Raw genomic sequence first — 22,970 nt, 5'->3', positions numbered from 1 at the left:
CACAAAAATATCGTTATAAAATAATATAACGTCATAAAATACATATGTAAATGAGACTAAACCTTACTTTCGGTCTTCTCTCTGTTAAAACCTCCATGTCTTCACTGCGAGTCAAGAGGAAATGTCGTCTGAGAGAAAAGTTTAGGACCGTTTAAGCATATAAATATCCCTATAAATCAATATGTTATAAAATACATATTGCACATGAGATAAAACACTTACTTTCATTGTTTTCCCGTTAAAAAGCAACCTCCTCATCAGCTCCGCACCGCTAGCTGCACACACAGCACATAAATATCGTTTAAAACAATGTGATGTTATAAAAATTAATACTGTGAGAATAACATAAAACACTTAATCTCTGTATTTTCCTCGTTTGCTCCGCATTGCGATTCGCAGGTCAAAGAAAATTTTATTTTATTTTATTTTTTTATTGCTTAAACATACAAAAACACCAATTAACAACAGTCAGAAAATTCTTAATACAATTAAAAAAAATCCAAATAGCAGCATAACAAAAAATACAGATAAACAAAATAAACATAACAGGAAAACCAAGAAAGAAAAAACTAATAAATACAGAAAAATAAATAATACAGTAATATAATACAAGGGGCTTAATCATCAAAAAACACCTTCAAAAGGCCACATAGTTTAAGAGCCTTTTCAGAACGCATGATCTTCAAGGATTTGAAGAAGATCATTAAATCTTGCTGGAAAAGTAATAAAGTGGGAGGGTTATTAAAGAATCTACATTTATGAATGAAGTAATTGGCCAAAATCAAAATATTATTAACCAAAAATTCAACATCACAATTCCGACAAAAGGACAAATATTTCACAGTTTTAAAATCAAAGTCAGGTATTACATACTTCAAGCTTAACCAAGCATAGAGATCCTCCCATAATGTTTTTGAGAATTTGCATAAATAAAACAAATGTTCCAATGACTCTATGTCTGCTTCACAAAAAGTGCATTCATTACTATCCAAATTAAATCTGTGTCTGAGGAACTCATTACAGGGATAGATATCGTTAATAATTTTAATCTGAACTTCTTTTGCCTTTGGTAGAAGTGGAAAAGAGAGAAATCTTGTTCTAATTCGAACCACTTTATCTTCAGGATAATCAAAAACAAGAGGTCTCTTCTTTACTTTTGAAGGGAAAATCTGTGCATTTACTAATGTTCTTAAAACCCTATTATTACAGCTCTGATCTGTAAAATTAATACCAGAAATGATTAGATTGCCTAATCTTGGTATCACAGCTGAATAACACAATGCACCTTTAATCAACTGAACCAAACCATCACGAACAGCTTTCAACAAAGACACATATAATTCCTGAGTACAAATAATATTGTATTTTTCACAAAAATCATCATAACCAAGGAAATTTCCATTCCCATCCATAATGTGTACAATGGACCAGACACCTTTGTCCATCCAGTCCTGAAAAAACACAGATTTCCTCTTAACAAGGATACACTTATTATTCCACAAAGAGCAACTATGCGGTGAAAAGTTGTGGTTGTATATTAATTTCCAATATAATAATACCTGACTATGGAAAGATGATAATTTACAATTTAATTTTAATGGCTCAAAATCACATCTTAAATGGAAATCAATGCCCCCAAAAGAATCAAAAATTTGAGAGGAAAAGCTAAACCAAACTGAATGTTTATTTCTAAGGAAGGCTTGGAGCCACCTCAACTTAAGGGTACCATTCATAACATCGAAATCAATTACGTTCAACCCTCCCTCACTAATCGGCTTCACTATATCTGATTTTCTTCTATAATGGTGTTTATTTTTCCAGATAAATTTATACTGAATTTGATTAATGTCTTTTATCCAGCTATCAGATATACTCAAAGAAAATGCTGGGTAAATCAACCTGGAAAGCGCTTCTGACTTCTGTATGAGAATTCTTCCAAATATAGAGATATCCCCTTGAACCCACATATTTAAAATATTTTGACTTTTTCAAATTATCCATCAGATTACGTTTTTCTCTCATTTTAGGGTCTTTAGTAATCACAATTCCTAAATATTTTATCTAATTTTTTAAAGGAATATTGAACAAATGAGATTTGGCATGATTATGAAGTGCCATCAACTCACACTTTTTTAAATTCAATTGCAGACCAGAAGCTTTTGAAAAATGAGACACCAGATTAATGGCAACTGGAATCTGCTCTGCATCGCTAAGAAACAGGGTGGTATCGTCTGCTAATTGACTTATCAATAACGGAGTCCCTAAAACATTCAAAGGCCTGATAGCTTTACTATTTTTCACATAAATTGCTAACAGTTCAGCTATTAAAATAAATAAATTATTAATGTTAAACCTCATACTGAACTATTTATGTCTATGTACAACATAATTTAAGTTTAATTTAACAAATTTATGACCAAAACCAAAATACTTTAATGCATATAAAATGAATTTATGTTCTACAGTATCGAATGCCTTATAGAAATCAAGAAACAAAACAAACCCATCATCCTTAATTAAATGTTCATAATCAATTAAATCTAAGACAAGTCTAATGTTGTTATGTATTAATCTTCCTTTAATGAAACCGGATTGAGTTTCACTTATAATTTGACTCAATCTAAATTTGAACCTATTAGCAATTGCAGATGTAAGAATTTTATAAATCAACATTAAGTAGGGTAATCGGTCTCAGATTGTCAATAATTCTTTTGTCTTTGTTTGATTTTTGGAATAAGAATAATTAACCCCTGTTTCATAGTTGGAAGTAAAGAATTAGATTCAAAACACTCCTTTAAAGCTTTAAATAACAAATCTTTAATATCCTCCCAGAAGAATTTGTAAAAATTTGTGGTCAAACTATCCTGACCAGGAGATTTACCCAACTGCATTTTTTTAATAGCATAATCAAGTTCCTCTAATCTCAGGTCTCCATCACAAATTTCTCTAAATTCAGTATCAATTTGTGGGGTAAAATATTTTACCTTTTCAAGAAATTCCTTAACATTAATTTCAAAGTATGAAATATTACTATAAAATGAGTATATTTCCTCAGATAATAATTTTGGATCTGTAACTACCACATCATTAATAATTAAACTATGAATTGCATTACTTTGCTGTCTCCTCTTTTCTAATTGACAAAAATAAGCCGTATTCTTCTCTCCTTCTTCCATTCATTTTGCACGAGACCTTACAAAAGCTCCTTGTGCTTTCATTAGATACATACTGTCTAATTTAGCTTGAAGAGAAAGTAACTTTTCAACATCTTGAGTTATTTCTTGTGTATTACAACAGGCTTTAATTTCTTGAATTAACTCCAACTCCCTTTGCTTCAAATCTCTGCTTTTTTGTTTAGCAGCCCGAATTGAAATTTCCCTTGTTTTAAATATAAAATACTCCCATTTAATCCCGCTAGAGCGTAAAGAGAAGTCATTTTTAACCTCACTAACCAAATTTCTTATTTGACAACAAAAAACTTTATCCTTTAAAAGTTCTGCATTAAACTTCCAATAGTCCTTCTTAATGGTATGTTTGATTGCTGGTGTCAAAGTTAATGAATTCAGACAATGATCTGTCAAGGGTGCCGCAGAAATTGAAACATTAGTAGCAAGCTCAGAATATTCCTCAGCAATGAGCCAAAAATCTATCCGTGATTTAGAGGATCCATTAGGTTTGACCCAAGAGAACTGACTAGCATTAGGATGCTTGACCCTCCATATATCTGTAAGGGAATTTAAATGGCAAAAATCCGACTGTGAGAAAAGTTTCAGCCCGTTTAGGCGCGCAAAGTACATAAATGTCCCGGATGTAACATCTTCTTCTTGTTTAATGGCAAGTAACTCCTTAAGAGCATTATCGCCACCTATTGTACTAGAAGTCAAATTAAACTTACATAGGTGATGGGTCTGAAATTTGAGGAGAAAACAAAAAAAAAATATGTGGATAATTCAACACTAGAGCTTTAACTCTTTACTGATTTTACTTTTATATGGTGTAAATGAGTTACAGAGACATTTTATTTTGTATGTGTTCATTAAATTCATTAAATAAATTAAATAAAGATTGTGTGTGTGTGTGTGCGTGCATATATGTATGTATGTGTGTGTGTATATATTATAAATTATAATCTGATGTACAATTAGTAAATTAAGTTTAATTTACAGCAATAACAATATTTGGAGTATAATGAAGAAAAGAAAGTGTAAGAAAGTGAAGTGATGTGTGGCCAAGTATGGCAACCCATACTCGGAATTCGTTCTCTGCATTTAACCCATCCAAGTGCACACACACAGCAGTGAACACACACACACACCGTGAACACACACTCGGAGCAGTGGGCAGCCATTTATGCTGCGGCGCCCAGGGAGCAGTTGGGGGTTCGGTGTCTTGCTCAAAGGTCTCACCTCAGTCGTGGTATTGAAGGTGGAGAGAGCGCTGGACATTCACTCCCCCCACCTACAATTCCTGCCGGACCTGAGACTCGAACCCGTGACCTTCAGGTTACAAGTCCGACTCTCTATCCATTACTTTAAGCCCCCAGTAGTGAAGTGAGGTGAGGGCAAGTATGGTAACCCATATTTGGAATTTGTGTTCTGCATTAATCCTATCCATCTTCAAACACAGTTAAAAAAACTTAATGGCAGGCTTAATGGCTTCTTTATGTACGGCAGTGGTGCTATATAGCACCTTAACCACCCTAAAGAACCGCTGAAGAACCACTGAAGAACCATACAGAGGCTTAACAGGTTCTTTATATGGTAGCGGTGTTATATAGAACCTCAACCTCCCCAAAGAACCGCTGAAGAACCTTTATTTATTTTTTTAGAGTGCACATGGTTCTGCCACAGTGTAGTCTCAGCCTCAGACATTATACGCACAGACCATTGGCTGAAAGTCTGATGCATCTCACAGAAAATTGGAAACACTTCAGGAGTTTCAAAGTCATCATCGGATTGGGGTTGTGGCTAGAAGGGATGCAGCAAAAACCGGAAGCTAACAATAAATTATATTTTCTACCTATTAGATTGTTTTTTATTAAGGTCTACACCTACCCCAACCCTAAACCTACCCCTTAAAATTATGCAAAAAAGAAACACACACATCTCCCGGAAATCCTGTATAATTCGACCAATCTGAGGTTAGTCTCGCGTAGCTATGGTAGGTTTTATTGGCCAAGGCCCGTCCATGATGCCGTTTGACCGACATGTCAAACAACCAATCATAGTTCGTTTTGTTTAGTGTGACGTTTCGGGGCGTGGAAATGTCGCCACAATAACAAACCGATGTGTGAAACTCGGTTGTATTTGAAAGATTCAATGGCGCAAACTTTAAATATTTCACATACTTTTGAAAATCCAGCGTTTAGTTGACCCTGATAATTGCTCGTCGTCACATTTGTAAACACGACGGCTTTCTTCTTTCGTGAGGGGGTTTGGCGCCACGGCATCTTTGTTTCCTGACGGACCAAAAATAAACCGGCACTCGCGTCTCCCGGAAATCCGGTTTAATTCAACCAGTCAGATGACGACTTCGACATTCCTGAAGTGTTTCCAGAAAAGTGTGCTATATGCATCAGACGTTTAGCCAATGCTCCGTGGACGTGACATCTGAGGCTGAGACTAATCTGAGGTTAAAGCTAGAAGGGATACAGCAAAAACAACTGGGCATGCGCATATCAATATGCACACCACTTATCAGGATCAACTATATGCTGATTAGTTGATTTACCTGTCAGTCATACCTTGAATGGCCAAGGCCTTCTTGGGCGGGCCTTGGCCATTCAAAGCGGCCAAGGTTCCCAGGCCTTCTGCTGTCAGTCTGAAGATCTGGCTATGTGAAACTAGCCACAGTGTAACCAAAGCCACTTGAAGGCAAGGCTCTAACTTAGGATAGCAAAGAAAAGTGTAATGCTATGGTACACAGATAAAGAGACCAGAGGCTGTTTTTTTTAATCAATGTCAATAGGGGAGAGACTTCACTATTCTGAATAGACTACTTATCATTTATTGACAGTCTGTCAGCTAATCTTCAACATGTTTGCCTATAGAGACTATAGAGTGTCCCATTCGTCATTTTAGATTTCAGAAGGGTGCTCGTGAGCACCACCCTTGTGCCCTTGATGCGCACTTCTGCCGAGCCAGACTTCAACCCGACAGACAAAGCGGCATTTCGTAATGAAAGTGTGGACTCCAAGAGGGTTTAGGGTGCAATTTGGGACAGGGCCATTAACTGTTGCACAAATTCAGTGACGTCAAGGCTGCGATTTGATTGGCTATGATGGTACACATGATCAAAGTTGGCCGTTACACTTTCTCCAATGGTAAAGGCATGGACCCTGGTATCTCCCAATAACAAGATTATTTTTGATGTAACCGCTACCGAACTATAAGTTCAGGAGCAGAATGCAGTTGTTTGTGGAATCTGCAGCTGGAGGAGATGGGAGTTTTATGTCTAACTTATTGCAGAAAGGTGGCATTTTTGTGTAAGAGGTCTGTTGCATCTTATGCAAACTTTTACAATATTAATCTTTAATTCAAATAGACGTAAAAAGATCACATTAGTATAACTTTTGCAAATAAATTTTGACTCTCTGTTTCTTGTCTTTCAGGTTATGGCGGGGTCCAATGGCACAATTGGGGATGTGTCTTTCATTTATCAGCAAATCTTTCATCTAGAAATGGATATTGGGCTCAGTACTAAAACTGCAGTGGCTGTGTTAACGTTTCTGTTCTTCTTTTTTGTAAACTGTGTGATGCTCTTTGCTCTAAAAAGCAAGCACATATTCCAGGAGATGCCACGCTACATTCTTTTTGGCCACATGCTTATGAATGACTCTGTGCTTTTGCTGGTCACCACCATAATGTATGCAGTGGCTCTGTGTTTCCTACCAATACCTAAATCCATCTGCACTCTGTTAGTCTTTATTTCTCACTGCACTTTCCGTAACGCTCCTCTGACACTAGCACTGATGTCTCTGGAGCGGTACGTGGCGATCTGCTTCCCTCTGAGGCACTGCAACATCGCCACGCCAAAAAGAACTGGAATCGCCATAGGAATCATCTGGTTTCTTAGTTCTATCAATTTTGTAACAGACATTATTTTTGTTTTAGTTGTTGACCCCAGTTATTTAGCCAGTGTTATATTTTGAACATTAGAAAAATAGTTTTTATTCAAATGGCAGCTGGATAAATATCAAGCGTTTGATGTTCTTTATTTTGTGTCTGTTGCAGTGATCATAATTTTCACATACATTAGCATTATGATCACAGCCAGGTCTGTTTCCTCTGATAAAGATTCTGCTAAGAAAGCCCTCAAAACGGTGCTGTTGCACTTGATTCAGCTGGGACTGTGTCTCACCTCTTTCCTGTATACTATAATAGAAAGAACACTATACATGATGACTGGAAGCAACTCTTCTCTTTTCGTAAATCTGAGATATCTAAATTATCTTATTGTTCTTATTCTGCCGCGCTGCTTGAGTCCTCTGATCTATGGTATGAGAGATGAAGCCGTGTGGCCCTTGTTCAAATATTTCTTCTGCTATTGTTCAGGAAAAGTAAAGCCTTCTATTAATGTACATTAATTGTCTGGCTATTTGACATGCAAATGGTAATATCAAAAAAGATATTGTGGCTTGCAAGACGCAAAAACCTTAATCATAATATCATAATTGCAATATTAAACATGTTTGCCAAACTCTCAGATCAACTTATCCTCTGCCAAAAATATTTTTAAGACTGTCAGTGAGTAATCTCAGCGAATAATATATATGTGCACACATATGTTTTTATTTATTTTTTATGCTTATATATTTTTAATGCTTTCATTTTATTATCTTTTATATTCTAACATCGAAGCTGTTATTGATAAGTTTCTGGCTGCTGAAATTACACATCATCTCTTGCACACACTCAAAAAAGTTGAAGACTTAAGACTAACAGCAAAATAATAATAATGTGTTAGTATTATATTATACTTTTATTTTATAAAAGTACCATGTAAAAAAAGTTAACACCACGAATTATAGGTAAGATTGTATGTAATCTTTATCAAATACGCAGACAGCCAATATAATTCATTTGTACATTTTGGACTTTGGCTTTTACGATCAACATTTATGTATAGTTGATTATATACATATAAATAATCCACACTTATCTGAATTTGTGTAATAAAAGTAGTGTATTAAAAGATACATAGTGATCCTAAAAACAGTTCAGCATTGACTTGTTGAATACTTAATTTTTGTCTATAGCGTTAAGCTTGCTAACAGGATATTCTCTGAACTTAATGTGTTGCTCTTTTTAAAGTATATCCTTCTATTTATACATTATATCTACTATTGTATTACATGTAAATGTGAGTAAGAGACAGAATTGCTCCTCTCAGACTTATGACAACATTATAGCAGCATAGAGAGGGACTTACATTGCTGTTGAATATGTTGTGAACATTATGCAGTGATAGACCCTGGATTCTTTCATGTAGGCCCATTCATTTCAATCTGAATGCAGCAGAAATTTTCATGTACTCCTGGCAAAATTATGTACAAATACTTGAATAAATAAAAATGTTTTATGATGATATAATGTATCGGCAGTATACTTTTAAAGATATTAGCGTAAGATAGGGGACAATCCAGTCCTTGATTAAGGAGGTGATGAGTGTTAAGTGTGGATAGTTAGTTCTCAAGAGCAGTGGTTTTCAAACCTGTCCTAGAGGATCCCAAGCACTGCTCATTTGTATGTCGCCTTTCTTAGACACACCCAATTCAGGTCTTGTTCTCTCTAGTAACAAGCTGATGAGTTGAATCATTTGTGTTAGATGATTGAGACGTACAAAATGTGTAGTGCTGGGGATCCACCAAGACAGGTTCGACCCCTGGTCTAGAGAAGAGAGCACCACTGAGGCTGGAGACTGGGGGTTGACCAGAGGGTGTGAAGGACCAGGATGAAACCTGAGGACTGAAAGGCCAAGGTGGAGTAGATTAATCAGGTGACCCATATTATTCCATGCAGATGTTTACTCCTTAAAAATGTTACGTGAAGTAGGGAACCACGAAGGGGCCGGCGGAGCTGGTTTAACCCGTCCAGTTCTACTTGACCCGCTTCGTGCTGGATTCAAACCAGCGTTACGGCACCAACGTAACACCTCCGGTTCTACTTGACCTGCTCCGAGGTGATTCGTTGTGTACAGGTGGAGCAGTCAGTAAAGGGACTTTCTCTACTTCTTTCCATTAGTTCAGGTATCCCGTGCAGATGTGCACTCCTTAAAAATGTGACGTGAACTACAGTCATGCTCAGAATTATTGGCATCCTTGGTAAATATGATCAAAGAAGGTTCTGAAAACTGCATAAAAAAATAAACCTGCATTATTAATCCTTTTGAGCTTTAATTTTTTTATAAATCACAAAAATCTAACCTTTCATTGAAATAAAACTATTGAAAATGGGGGAAAATCTCATTATGAAATAAATGTTTTTCTCAAATACACGTTGGACACAATTATTGGTACTCCTATAAATTCTTATGAGTAAAATATCTCTGAAGTATATTCCCATTCATATTCACAATTCTGAGCGCTCCAGGGTGATTATGAACATGAAATTATCCAGCCATGGCTTCCTGTTTCACAGAAATATAAATAGGAGGAAAAACAAAGCCCAAATTCCCTTAATCATCCATCACAATGAGACAACCAAAGAATATATTTCTGATGTGCAGCAAAAGATAATTGAACTTCACAAATTAGTGAAGTGGCTTTAAGAAAAGAGCAGTGAAAATTCCCATTTCCACCATCAGGGCAATAATTAAGAATTTCCAATCAACATAAAATGGTACAAAACTGCCAGGAAGAGGACGTGTCTATATTGTCCTAATGCACGGCGAGGAGGAGAGTTTGAGAGGCTAAAGACTCTCCAAGGACCACAGCTGGAGAATTGCAGAAAATAGTTGAGTCTCGGGGTCTGAAAACCTAAAAAAAACAAAAACAAAGCATAGTCCATAAACTGACAGAGTGATGAACGCGGACCCTCGTGTCGAAGCTTAGACATCAGCGGTTGATTAATGCCTTCGCAAACAAATTATCAGTAAACAGTCCGGTAAATCAGAGTAATAGGCAATGGACAAATACTCTTGAATATAGTCCTCGAGCGATCGTGTACCCTGATTGAGGGCTAATAACAATCTTGAAATGTTCATACCTGGCCAATGTTCATCAGAAAAGCTGCTGGATCCTTGTGTGGCTGAGTATTCTGTTACGGGGCGAACGAGACGTGAGCGTACAGATCCATTTGCAAGCTTTATTCCAAGACGTGGTCAAAAACACAAGCAGGGTCAAAACATCAGCAAATAGGTACAACACAGGAAAGACAAAGAGTAATCCTAGAACATGCATGGGTCCTTGATCGGCGAACAATATCCAGAGGGCTTGAGAAGAGGGGTAGTCCAATAACATGAGCAATAGTCCAAATGAGATACAAACAGAGTCCGAACAGCGAGACAAGTGTTAATCCAAGATGCACAGGTAGGAATCAGGAAACAGGAAACAAGGCAACACGAAATGACTAGACAAACTAGAACTGGAAACTAGACACAGTAAAGCAGCTATCACTAGGTGAGTGATAAACACAGAACAATACTAGAGACTAAACAGAAACACAGAATGGCTCGGTAAGGCCGCTAACACTAGGAGAGTGCTAAACACTAGAACAATACTCGGAAAGAGGAAGTCCAAGGCTTATAAAGCGTGTCTGAATGTATTCTGCTGTGTATGTGTAATCAGTGCCTTCAGCTGTGTGTGTGCAATCAGTGGAATGGATAATGGGAACTGTAGTCTGGAGTGACATGTAAAAGTCTGTGTGGTGTGAGAGTCAATGTAAAGAGAAGACGACATCTGGTGGTGATCATACGGAAAGCTATAGACTGGATTCGTGACACCTAAATCACTTCATGTTGTTTGGGAGGGTTTCAAGAAAAATTCTCCTAGCTCATCCAAAAAAAAAACTCCAGCATATTCAGTTATCAGACACGACTGGAACTTCAAATGGGACTGGCTTCTATGGTCAGATGAAACAAAAAATTAGCTTTTAAGCAGCAAACACTCAAGATGGGTTCACCTCAGGAGTGTAGGCTCAGCGGGAGGTGACCACCAGTGCAGAGCTGGATCCCTCCAGGGTGGACACCAGTGGACATCACATAACAGGAACCAAACCCCCCATGGCCATGACAGGGAGAATCACCAGAACTGCAAGCACCATGCCTACTGGACTTGGGAGCTCTGGGATCACCAATCTTGAAAGCAATGGGCTCAGAATTCCCAGGCTCAGGACCACAGGGGTTGGGACCACTGGACCATCAAACTTGGAAGCTTTGAAACCACCAGGCTCAGGACTGTTGGACTCAGGACCACCAGACTTAGAAACTCTGAACCGAAGGACATGAATAAACTCATTTAAGGTAGTGCTGTCTCTTCTTGGTGATAGGAATACGTACAGAGAATCATCCAATCCATTTCAAAAACATGCCTTAAGCATGTGTCTACTTCCGGGAACCTCATGGTAAAGTAAAAAAAAACTCTGCCACGCATTTCTCTATGGAGCTGCCATATTGGCTATTTTTTCATGTCTGGTCTGGATTTAACAGATACAGGGGATGAACTCAATTTTGGGGGTTTATTAAACAGATATGTGAAGACAATGGAGCACAACAGGCAAGTAAGCTTTAGTGAGAGATCCCCAAAAGGCTCCCACCCACTGAGTGACACGTACAGTATTCCCATGTGGTTCTGTCTGCCACCATATAATAGCTATAATAGCATTCGGAGCAGAATGCAGCTGGAACAGATGGAAGGTTAATGTCTGGTGTCTGTTGCACCTTTTAAAAATCTTGCATAAAATTGCTTTGGACATGATCTGTAGTGTAACTTGTTCTGATAAGCCTTGTTTCTCTGTTTCTTGTCTTTCAGCTTATGGCGGGGTCCAATGGCACAACTGAGGATGAGTCTTCTTTAACTTATCAGCAAATCTTTAAGTTAGACATTGATGTTGGGTTCAGTACTAAAACTGCAGTGGCTGTGTTAACGTCTCTGTTCTTCTGTTTTGTAAACTGTGTGATGCTTTTTACCCTAAAAAGCAAGCACATATTCCAGGAGACGCCACGCTACATTCTTTTTGGCCACATGCTTATGAATGACTCTGTGCTTTTGCTGGTCACAACTATTATGTACACAGTGGCTCTCTGTTTTCTTCCAATACCTAAGTCCATCTGCACGCTGTTAGTCTTTATTTCTCACTGCACTTTCCGTAACGCTCCTCTGACACTAGCACTGATGTCTCTGGAGCGGTACGTGGCGATCTGCTTCCCTCTGAGGCACTGCAGCATCGCCACGCCAAAAAGAACTGGAATCGCCATAGGAATCATCTGGTTTCTTAGTTCTATCAATTTTGTAACAGACATTATTTTTGTTTTAGTTGTTGACCCCAGTTATTTAGCCAGTGTTATATTTTGCACATTAGAAAAATTGTTTTTATTCAAATGGCAGCTGGATAAATATCAAGCGTTTGATGTTCTTTATTTTGTGTCTGTTGCAGTGATCATAATTTTCACATACATTAGCATTATGATCACAGCCAGGTCTGTTTCCTCTGATAAAGATTCTGTTAAGAAAGCCCTCAAAACGGTGCTGTTGCACTTGATTCAGCTGGGACTGTGTCTCACCTCTTTCCTGTATACTATAATAGAAAGAACACTATACATGATGACTGGAAGCAACTCTTCTCTCTTCGTAAATCTGAGATATCTAAATTATCTTATTGTTCTTATTCTGCCGCGCTGCTTGAGTCCTCTGATCTATGGTATGAGAGATGAAGCCGTGTGGCCCTTATTTAAATATTTCTTCTGTTATCGTTCAGGCAAAGTAAGGCCCACTGTTAATGTACATTAAATGTATAGTCTAAGAGGTTGTGAAATAAAAATGTGTAGATTTGTAAATGTATTTTGATTTCTTCTAAAGCCTCTCTTAAACAAGAAAATATGACTAAAAACAGACAATTTCTTTAATAAGAATGTTTAAAATTCATGCAGACAACCTGCTTTAAGCACTTGTACACTTTGGACTGTTAAAGGAAGACTCTTTTAGGATTTTGTGTCTATAAATGTCTATAAAGAAACTATTTCACTAACTTACACTTCTGTTTTATTGTTTTTTTTATGAGTCTGAGACACTTTTGCTTGTGAGTGGGTGAAACTGCTTGTGTGTTGATCAAATATCTTATTACATATCCTTCCAAAATACATTTTAGATTTTTTTATGCTTAATGTTAATACAGTCTTCCTGCTTTATTATCTTAATTTTGTTTATTACGTCTGGCTTTAGTTAGTCTATAACTGTACTGTTTTCTATATTCCCCTTTAACAGTCTGCACTCATCTTTGTGAGCAAACATTTTAACAGCTCTAAAAATCTATAGTCATAGTGATTCTAGCATTCTAGATGATGTTTAAGTGAGAAGTGCTTAAGCAGCCACACTTAAGGACATTTCTCTTATTTTTATCATGTTTTAATGTGACCTTGTTTTACAGCAGCAATGCATGTATGTGCAAATTGCTCATTTTTAGGCAAATTGAAATAAAGCAAAACCTTGTATTTTCTGTTCGTTTGGCTTAAAAAGTGGGTTATAGCAAAAACAGGTGTATTTTAATTCACCTCATCAAGATAGCAAAGGTCACAAGGACGAGCCAAAATAAAGTAGCTTTACTTACTATACTCTACAATTGAATTAATGACCTTGAATCAATTAAACTTGTGGTAGCCAAGCATAATCAACATCCTTTGTGACTTGTTTATGGAATCTGCTGCTGGAGCAGATAGAAGGCGATGACTGTGTCCAAATTCAGGGTCTGCATCCTTCGGAGTGCTCATTTGAAGGATGTTACGTCACAGCGCCGCGACGAAGGCTGTCCAAATTCGTAGGATCCTTCAAATGCGGCCCACAAATACGTCCTCCTTTTCCCCGAATTGGAAGGATGGGTGTGGTGGATCCTTTCCCGTCCTACCTATCCCATAATTCTTTTCGGCAGAGCGTAATGGCGGACGAAGCGAGCGGTAGCGGAGTGGGAGAGGAGTTTCTCTGACAAAACAAGCTAAAGTTTATGCTTCGGCTCAATGAATTTGTAGGAGAAATTAGTAGAATACTTAAAAACAAATAAAAATAGGCTATAATGGCTTACCTGGATGTGACTGTCTTGTAGTCTGATATAAAAAACTCTCCGACAACGAGCAAAGAAAGTATTTAATTTATTTAAATTCTTTATTTCTTCCAAAAGAATTAAAATGAGGAGAATAACTCTTTGTTTGTCCATTTTCCCGCTTCTTGCTTGGTGCTGTCACGGTTGCTAGGCGACAGGATATGAGCAACGGGTAAGGGAGGGAACTGAAAGAAGGGTAGGCTGTCCAAATTCACAAACACCGACTTCCGGGTTTTGCGGACTTCGGAGGATCCCTCCTCCTTCAACCGGGTAGGAAGGATCCTAAGGAGGATGCAGACCCTGAATTTGGACACAGCCGATGTCTGCATTATTCACTGTAGAAAAGCAACACGATTGTGTTTGAATCTTTTAAAATCTCAACCTAATACACTGCCACACTACATTATTTTGTGTCTGTTGCAGTGATCATAATTTTCATATATATTAGCATTATGATCACAGCCAGGTCTGTTTCCGCTGATAAATATTCTTCGAAGAAAGCCCTAAAAAAGGTGCTCTTGCACTTGATTCAGCTGGGACTGTCTCACCTCTTTCCTGTGCTATAATAAACAAAGCCTTATATATGGTGATTGAGAGCTCTTCTCTTTCATAAATCTCAGGTATTTGAATTTTCTTATTGTTATCATTCTACCGCGTCGCCTGATCTATGGTATGAGAGATAAACCAGTGTGGCCTTTGTTCAAGTTTATTGTTTTCTGTTGTTCAGGAAAGTAAAGCCTTCTGTTAATGCGCATTAACTGTATGGTATGGGATGAGATAAAATAAGTTTGTGTGTGTGATTTACAAACACTATTGCCACATTGTTCACCTTCAGAACAATATATATTTTTAATTAAATTGCATGGTTGGTGTGAAAACAATTGTGTTTTCATTTTAGATGTTTTTCTTTATATTAAAATATATAAGCTGTCATTGGCAGGTAATTTTCTTACTGGTGAAATTACACATCAGCTGTTATATTTTAAACTCCTAAAAAATAAAAAAATAAAAAATTATTTTATTATAAAAATAATATAAAAAATAAAATAATACATCAATAATTCATATGAAAGGCCTGTGTTCAGCACATTTTTGACTTTTTCTGTTCATTATTTTCCCATTATCCATTCAAAAGCTAAAGCCCTCGTCTCATCAACACTTGCAAAATGTCACCAGCAGACGGCGCAAATAATCCGAGAGAAAATACTTGAACTTTAGTGAACTGAACTGTTTTTGAATCACTTGTTCAAACTGTATTGTGAATTTGGGATCGTTCTTTTCGCCGAACAACTATCCATTTGTTAATGTTATTTTCCGCCATCACTGATCATGTCGGTACATTAAAACCTCTTCTGCGATCAGGCCAGCCTCCACTTTGAAAAACACGGTCATTCTAGCCGCCACGTTATTTTGTGGTGCGCGCATACACCAGGCGTTGCGGTAATAGCGAGTAAAAACTCAGATCAGAGGAAAAGCGATCTCTGGCATTCATTTATTAAGCCAGTATCTCTGTCAATAATGAATAAATTATAATATAAATGTTTAAAAAACGGTCTGATAAAATGAAAATGACTTCAAATGTTGAGTATTAAATGTAGAATTTCCAAATAATATGAAAATAATGAGAAATAACAAATAATAGAGAAATAAATGAGAAATAATAGCCTATCATGAATTTGCATATAACTATATTTATCTGTAAATTCACATAGTTATAAAAAGAAAACTCGCTGTTTCCACAGACCAGTTTCAATTTAGATCGACAGTCCACCACCCCAGGGTGTCACTAGGCCAATGCCAGGACGGTCTTCATTACAAAATAAAAGCGTGCAAATAACCAAAACGTGTAAATAACCTATATTTCCCATATTTTCAGATAGCTCTAAAAAGAAAAGTCCCTGTTTCCATTCACTGTTTTCACTTCAGAATGATAGCACACCACTCCAGAGTGTCACTTATGCAATGTCAGGACTATATGATGTGTAATTCCAAAATGAAAGCCTTCCAAAATCCCAGATTGGTATAAAAAAAGAAACTTCTGATTTACACAGCCTAGTTTCCCCTCAGATTAACAGTACACTTTTTCATATTGTCACTTACACCATTTCAGGACTGTCTGATGTTGAATTCCAAAATAAGAGCCCGCCAAAACTTGTATATATGCTGTTTTGTCTACACAGTCCTAAAATAGTGTAAATGATACTATGAGAAGGCGTACTATCAATCTGAAGTGAACGTAGATAGGAGATACTCTTTTCTACTTATCTGAATCATCAGAAAGTCCTGAGATTGTGTGAGTGATATCGCTAGTTACGTATGTAACTGTGGTCCTGTGAATTCCGGATGACCGCCAGAGGCGGTGCTAAGCACTAGTGGATAATCGCTGCGCCAGCTAGATAGGTCGAGAAAAAATAAAGTCACGTCATGACGTCGACCGAGATGCGAGGATATAAACCACAGCAGCTCGATACCCAGTTTCAAATGCTTTCTCGTGCATTCCAAATGACGAGGAACTCTGGCGGTCATCCGGAATTCACAGAACCAGTTACATACGTAACTAGCGTTCTGTTTCATTCCTCCTGACCGCCAGAGGCGGTGCTAAGCACTAGTGGATGACACATACCAACACAGTCATGAGGAAAGCCACCCACCTGCAAACATCAGGGATCTTCCAGAAGGACTGTAGAACTCACATCATGGGAAGCAGCCACGTTCACCTTGTAGAACTGTGCAAAGGTACATGACTGCACAGACTGCTGCTAAGGAAACTCCCCGTAAGGTGGCCCAAGATGAAGAGGCAGCTCTAGTAGAGTGACAAGTAACACCCACTGGTAAAAGCTGATTAGAATTACTATATTCTAGCTTTATCACCTCAACAATCCAATGTGACAATCTTTGCTTAGTCAAGGGGGTGCCCTTGCGTACCTCACCATAACAGACAAATAACTGATCCGTCCGTCTAAAAGGAGTAGTAGACTTAACATAGCACCTCAAAGCCCTTACAGGACAGAGAAGATGAGACCTCCCCCCATCTTCATCGGAAGGAGAAAGAGGTTGAAAAGCAGTCAAATGGATAGACTGATAACCAGCCACTTAATATCCACAACATCCAATGGTTCAAATTGCGGTGTGCAAAGAAATTCTAGAACAAGTGGCAAGTCCCAAACAGGAAAGGGAGTAGAACGAACAGGTTTTAAACATCTCGCTCCCTTCAGAAAACTACATACAAGGTTGTGAGATCCCAAGGATGCACCATCAACCGGAGCATGGTAAGCAGATATGGCAGCAACATAAACCTTTAAAGTAGAAGCCGCCTTGTTGTCATCTAACAGATGCTGCAAAAAACTCACTTTCGGAACAGTACAATGCATTGGGTCAAATCCTTGATCCCCACACCAAGAGGAGAAAATCCTCCACCGAGCAGCGTAAAGCTGTCGTGTTGAAGGAGCCCTAGCGTTACCAATAGTTTCCAGTACTGCCGGCTCACAATCAGTTAACTGAGAAGTGGACCCACTGGCCAAACCCAAAGCTGAAGACGAGCTGGATCTGGGTGCCAAACATGACCATTCAGCTGAGAAAGGAGGTCCCGTCTGATGCCACGGTTCGCCCTGTAACAGGCTCAGAAGAAGAGGAAACCATGGTCTGTCTGGTCAACGAGGTGCCACTAAAAGCACCCTGTGTTTGGACAGGAATATTCGATGAAGGGTCTCTCATAGAAGTGGAAAAGGAGAGAACGCGTACAATAGGCAGTTCGGCCACTCGTGAGCTAATGCATCCTGTCCCAATGGGCTGGATGTCTCGGTCCTCGCAAACCATCAGCGGCAATGCGTGGTTAGCTCTGAGGCAAACAGATCGACCTCTGCCCTGCCGAACTGTTGCCAAATCAGCTGCACCACATCCGGGTGAAGCCTCCATTCGCCCGGAAGCAGTAGATCTCTGGACAGAGCATCTGCCACTCGATTGTCCAATCCTGGGAGATACATTGCCTTTAATGAAGCCAGTCGGCCCTGAGACCATCTGAGGATCTTGCGAGTTAGCTGTAAAGAAGCAAGAGACCTGGTGCCCCCTGGTGATTCAAATGAAAGACTGTCGACGTGTTGTCGGACCGGACAAGCACATGGGCAGCAGCCAACATCCCCATTAGTTGTAGAAGGACACCATAAGGTATCCTTGCGCCCATGCGGAAACGAGTCAGTAACTGAAAAATATGGTCTGTCCGAGTGTGAGACAGTGTAGCAGACATTGTGACAGAATTGAGCGTTATTCCTATGAAGGTTATGGTTTGCTCTGGAACCAGATGACTTTTTGTGTCGTTCTCAGTAAGGCCCAGCTTCTGTATATGCTCCAGAACAATCGTGGTGTCGTGCAGAGCATGCGCTCTTGTTGGGGCGCATAGAAACCAATCATCTAAATAGGGCAGAATCCTCATGCCCTTGGACCAAAGAGGAGACAGGACTGCACTCATGCATCTCGTAAAAACACGAGGAGCCAGAGAAAGCCCGAATGGCAGGACTCTGAACTGATAGACCTGACCCTGAAAGCTGAATCTTAGGAATTTCCTGTGGCGGAGAGCAATGGGAACATGGAAGTAAGCATTCCTTAAGTCTACACTCACGAACCAGTCTCCTTTCATCACAGATCGAAGAATGCCGACTGTGTGCAACATCTGAAAAGGAAGACGCTTCAGGAACACATTGAGGCGTCGCAGATCCAAAACTGGGCGAAAAAAATTTTTGGAACGAGGAAGTAAGTTGAGTAAAAACCGTCTCTTTGTTTAAGAAGGGGAACTTTCTCTATAGCTCCTTTCAAGAACAGCGAACGAATTTCCATGGAAAGGGCCGTTAATCTGGTTGAATCTTTGACGACTGTCGGAAGAATTCCTGAAAACCTTGGAGGCAGACGTCGGAACTGCAGACTGTATCCCTTGTTCAGAGTCGTCAGGACCCAGGGGTCGGATGTTGAATTTTCCCAGCAATGCAGGTGTTCTGCAGTAAAACAGCCACCTACAGCTCAACCTGGCAAAGACGGAACTTCTGGTCTTCCCTGCCACTCCGACTCTACGGCATGACTTCACGATTCAGTTCGGCTCTTCAATGATTACCCCATCAACTTCGGTCAGAAATCTTGGTGTAACCTTTGATGACCAGCTGACCTTCAAAGAGCACATTGCAAAGACTGCTCGTTCCTGCAGGTTTGCACTACACAACATCAGAAAGATCAGGCCCTTTCTGACAGAGCATGCGGCGCAACTTCTTGTCCAGGCCCTGGTTGTTTCTAGACTGGACTACTGCAATGCTCTTCTGGCTGGTCTGCCATCAAACGCACTCAAATCTCTACAAATGATTCAGAATGCAGCGGCACGACTGATCTTCAACGAGCCCAAAAGAGCGCATGTTACACCTCTCTTCATCTCCTTGCACTGGCTACCAGTGGCAGCTCGCATCCAGTTCAAGTCACTGATGCTTGCGTACAGATCTACCACAGGCTCGGCACCCTCCTACTTCCACTCACTATTACGAACCTACATCCCCTCCAGAAGTTTGAGATCTGCTAGTGAGCGACGCCTTGTGGTACCATCACAGAGAGGCTCAAAATCACTCTCCAGAACATTCTCGTTCACCATTCCTGGCTGGTGGAATAATCTTCCCACCCCTATCCGGAACACCGGATCTCTGGCAACCTTCAAGCAACAACTGAAAACTCATCTCTTTCGGCAGTACTTGACTTCATCCTAAACTCAAAAAAAAAAAAAAAAAAAAAAAATTCCCTCTATCTTTCTCTCCACCTACTAGCTTGTACTTATTTGAACAATGACTGAGACTTGGTGTTACGAGCACTTCCTCTGTCTGACTAACTCTTCAAGATGAATCGCTTTTTGTATTCCCCAATTGTAAGTCGCTTTGGATAAAAGCGTCTGCCAAATGACTAAATGTAAATGTAAATGTAAAACAGCCGACTGCCAGCCCCGGAACTTCAGGGTTTCTGGTTTCTGCCCTTTGGACCTGAGGGGGGGCGCTGACGTGGCCCCCCCTTGATGGTGGCGGGGAAAAGAGCGGCGTGACTGAGTCTCTTCAGCCACCCTGTGTCGCTGTGGCGTTTGAAGTTGCGGACCGCTGTGGGAACGCAAATGCTGCTCCGAGCTTGAGTAGCGTGGGTGTGCCGGTGTCGATGGCATCCTAAAAGAGGGAGCCCATGGGGCCTGAGTTAACTGTCGTGTGGCCTCTGATAACTTCATTCTCTTTTCTAATAGTTCAGAAATGTTGGGGCCAAAGAGATGTCCCGGTACAATTGGTAGTTCTCTCAATGTCTTCTTACAATCTTCAAGCAATCTTGCCTGAGCAAGCCATACCTGGCGTCTTGCTGTTAAAAGGGTCGTCGACAGTCTCCCAAGTTCACGCGTCACATAACCCATAGTCAATAGGGCAGTCTGTAAAAACTGAGGCACAGAGGGATCAACATTTGCTGACTCCAATGTGGCGTTGCAGGCAAGCAGTAGTTGGCAAATGGTATTCTCTGCTCGGGTTATGTAGGCTACAGACTCATATGCTTTTTTTCAGTAATGTGTCAGTACAACCACATTGCGCACTTGGGCAACGCACATTGCCTCCAAGCGCTTCGTCTGGTGATACCACTAAGGCAGCTAACGGCTGTTCAATTTCAGGTGCACGACCCACCCCAATAGAATCAGCCTCAGCCATTGAGGCCAGAGTACGGCCTGACTTTGACCTCCTCCTAGGTGCATTGGAGCTTGTTACTGCACTGGAGAATTCAGTAACAAAATCCTTACATTGTGGCATGGTAAACGTAGTATCAGGATTTTGCCTGAAGAACACATTAGCTTGAGCAGGCTGAACAGATCTATCAAGACCTAAATGAGCCGTTGCCATCTGCAAAATTGATAGAATGTCCTCGGAAGAAGACTGGCCTGCATTAGATGAATGTACAGACCCACCGCTTGAACCACCAGCAGCAGACAGGCTGGAGAGAGCCTCCTGTGGTGGGCCAGGTTGCATGACAGGATCCACCAACTCTTCATCAAGGAAATGTGAATTAGCTGCACTCATGGAGAGAGCGTCTAAATCAATCATAGCTGGAGGCACTCTCGTTCACTGAAGCAGTTTTAGTAGGCGCGGTTTTTACCGGGGGTTGTAATGACAGGAGAAGGCGTTTCATCTCTGCCATCTCTGAAGAAAGAGAAGCAACAGTCTTCCAAGATTTCTTCATGGTCGGTGGAACACCAGCAGCCGCTGATATGCAACGTTTTTGAGCGTGTCGTGGCGCTATACACGGTTGTGCGAGGCTAGCAGACGAGTTAGGATCTAGCCCTGCAAGACGCAGCTGTCTTTCTGACAGCTGCAGCGTGGCACAATACAAACACGGATCAGTCTTTCAGATGCTGAATCCCTAAACATGACGTGCAGAGATCATGTCCGTCATCGGGAAGAAGTGTGTTCGGGCACACTTTACAATTCGGTGAAGAAACGGAGAAATGAGAGCTGTGATCCATGACTCTGTCAAACACGTCCTCGGTACCACCGTAGGAACACAAACTGCGATAACGCGCACAAAAGAAAAAACAGGCGTTGATAAATCTTCGGATAGAACCGGAAGATTTAAGTGAGAGAATCACACGTGGATTATCAAAGCTGCCTTCGGATAGCACCGCCGGGCATACGAGAGCTTGCACGACGGTAAGAGACGAAATCAATGATAAATAGGTTAGCGGGGAACGCTACCTATGTGCAGTCGAAACCAGCTTGCGGATAGTACCGTGAAGCACAGGGTTTCGCCGACACAATGATTACATGCAAAAATGTGTACTCGCGTAATGAAGACGACAATCCAAAAAAGAAAACATCTGTATTGATGATAGTGCAGAGCGCGCTGTCACAGCTTGGGAGGGCAAATCCTCGCGACTCAGGTAAGCTGCACGGGACAACGCTAAACCAACGACCTATCATAAGCGAGAAAGCGAAAAAAGGCTGGGTATCGAGCTGCTGTGGTTTATATCCTCGCATTTCAGTCGACGTCATGACGTGACTTTGTTGTTATTTTTACTCGACCTATCTAGCTGGCGCAGCGATTATCCACTAGTGCTTAGCACCGCCTCTGGCGGTCAGGAGGAATGAAACAGAATCTGAGGTGATGTACTATCAGTCTGAAGTTTTTGAAGAACTTCAACTTGTAATGTTGCACCAGATAATCCTGACATTGTGGGAGCGACACAGAGGAGGTGTACTGGTTATCTGAAGTGAAAGTGGTCTGTGGAAACAGGGAGTTTCCTTTTTAAGCCAATCCAAATAGATACTATGGAGCGATTTTTGTGCCAATATTTATCAAACAAATCCAGTGTTTTGCAAATAAACACAATCTGCTTTGCAAAGAAAAACTCGCCTTTCAAACAAACGCAAAGTGATTTTCAAATACAAAACTCTATTTGAGAGAAAATGCAGAGGTATGGACAAATATACGTATTGTGTGTTACAACTGTGAGACTCATTTGCCTTTTTATGAGGAAACTTGGCTTGATTTTCTCACACGTGTGCAGGCAGATTTTCTCACATGTGCAATTGAGCAACTTTCTTTTCCAAAACAGCAGATGGCGCTGTTGGTCAATTTACGCTAGTCTCCCAAGACCTGAAACACCTCTTTACCTTTTCAGACCAATATGAGTGGGGAACAGGTGAGTTTCTGTCTTACTAGATCTATAATTAACCATTT

At 40.0% G+C, this 22,970-nt stretch overlaps 2 protein-coding genes across 2 annotated transcripts; both read left to right on the top strand.

Moving 5' to 3' along the window:
* Nucleotides 1-6,613: 6,613 nt before the first annotated feature.
* On the top strand, nt 6,614-7,585 carry LOC306862599 (odorant receptor 131-2-like; the record flags this gene model as incomplete). Its single annotated transcript, XM_079405489.1, is given in 3 exon segments — nt 6,614-7,147; nt 7,151-7,162; nt 7,166-7,585. Coding segments are annotated over 3 exon segments (966 nt in total).
* Nucleotides 7,586-11,971: 4,386 nt separating this feature from the next.
* On the top strand, nt 11,972-12,946 carry LOC306861971 (odorant receptor 131-2-like; the record flags this gene model as incomplete). Its single annotated transcript, XM_079404526.1, has 1 exon — nt 11,972-12,946. One exon carries the CDS (start codon nt 11,972-11,974, stop codon nt 12,944-12,946), a length of 975 nt encoding a protein of 324 aa, XP_079260652.1.
* Nucleotides 12,947-22,970: the final 10,024 nt, after the last annotated feature.

The sequence above is a fragment of the Barbus barbus genome, assembly GCF_936440315.1.
Source record: "Barbus barbus genome assembly, chromosome: 43".
NCBI classification, from domain to species: Eukaryota; Metazoa; Chordata; class Actinopteri; order Cypriniformes; family Cyprinidae; genus Barbus; species Barbus barbus.
Note: the sequence above shows the minus strand (reverse complement) of the source record. Positions and strands in the feature narration are given on the sequence as shown.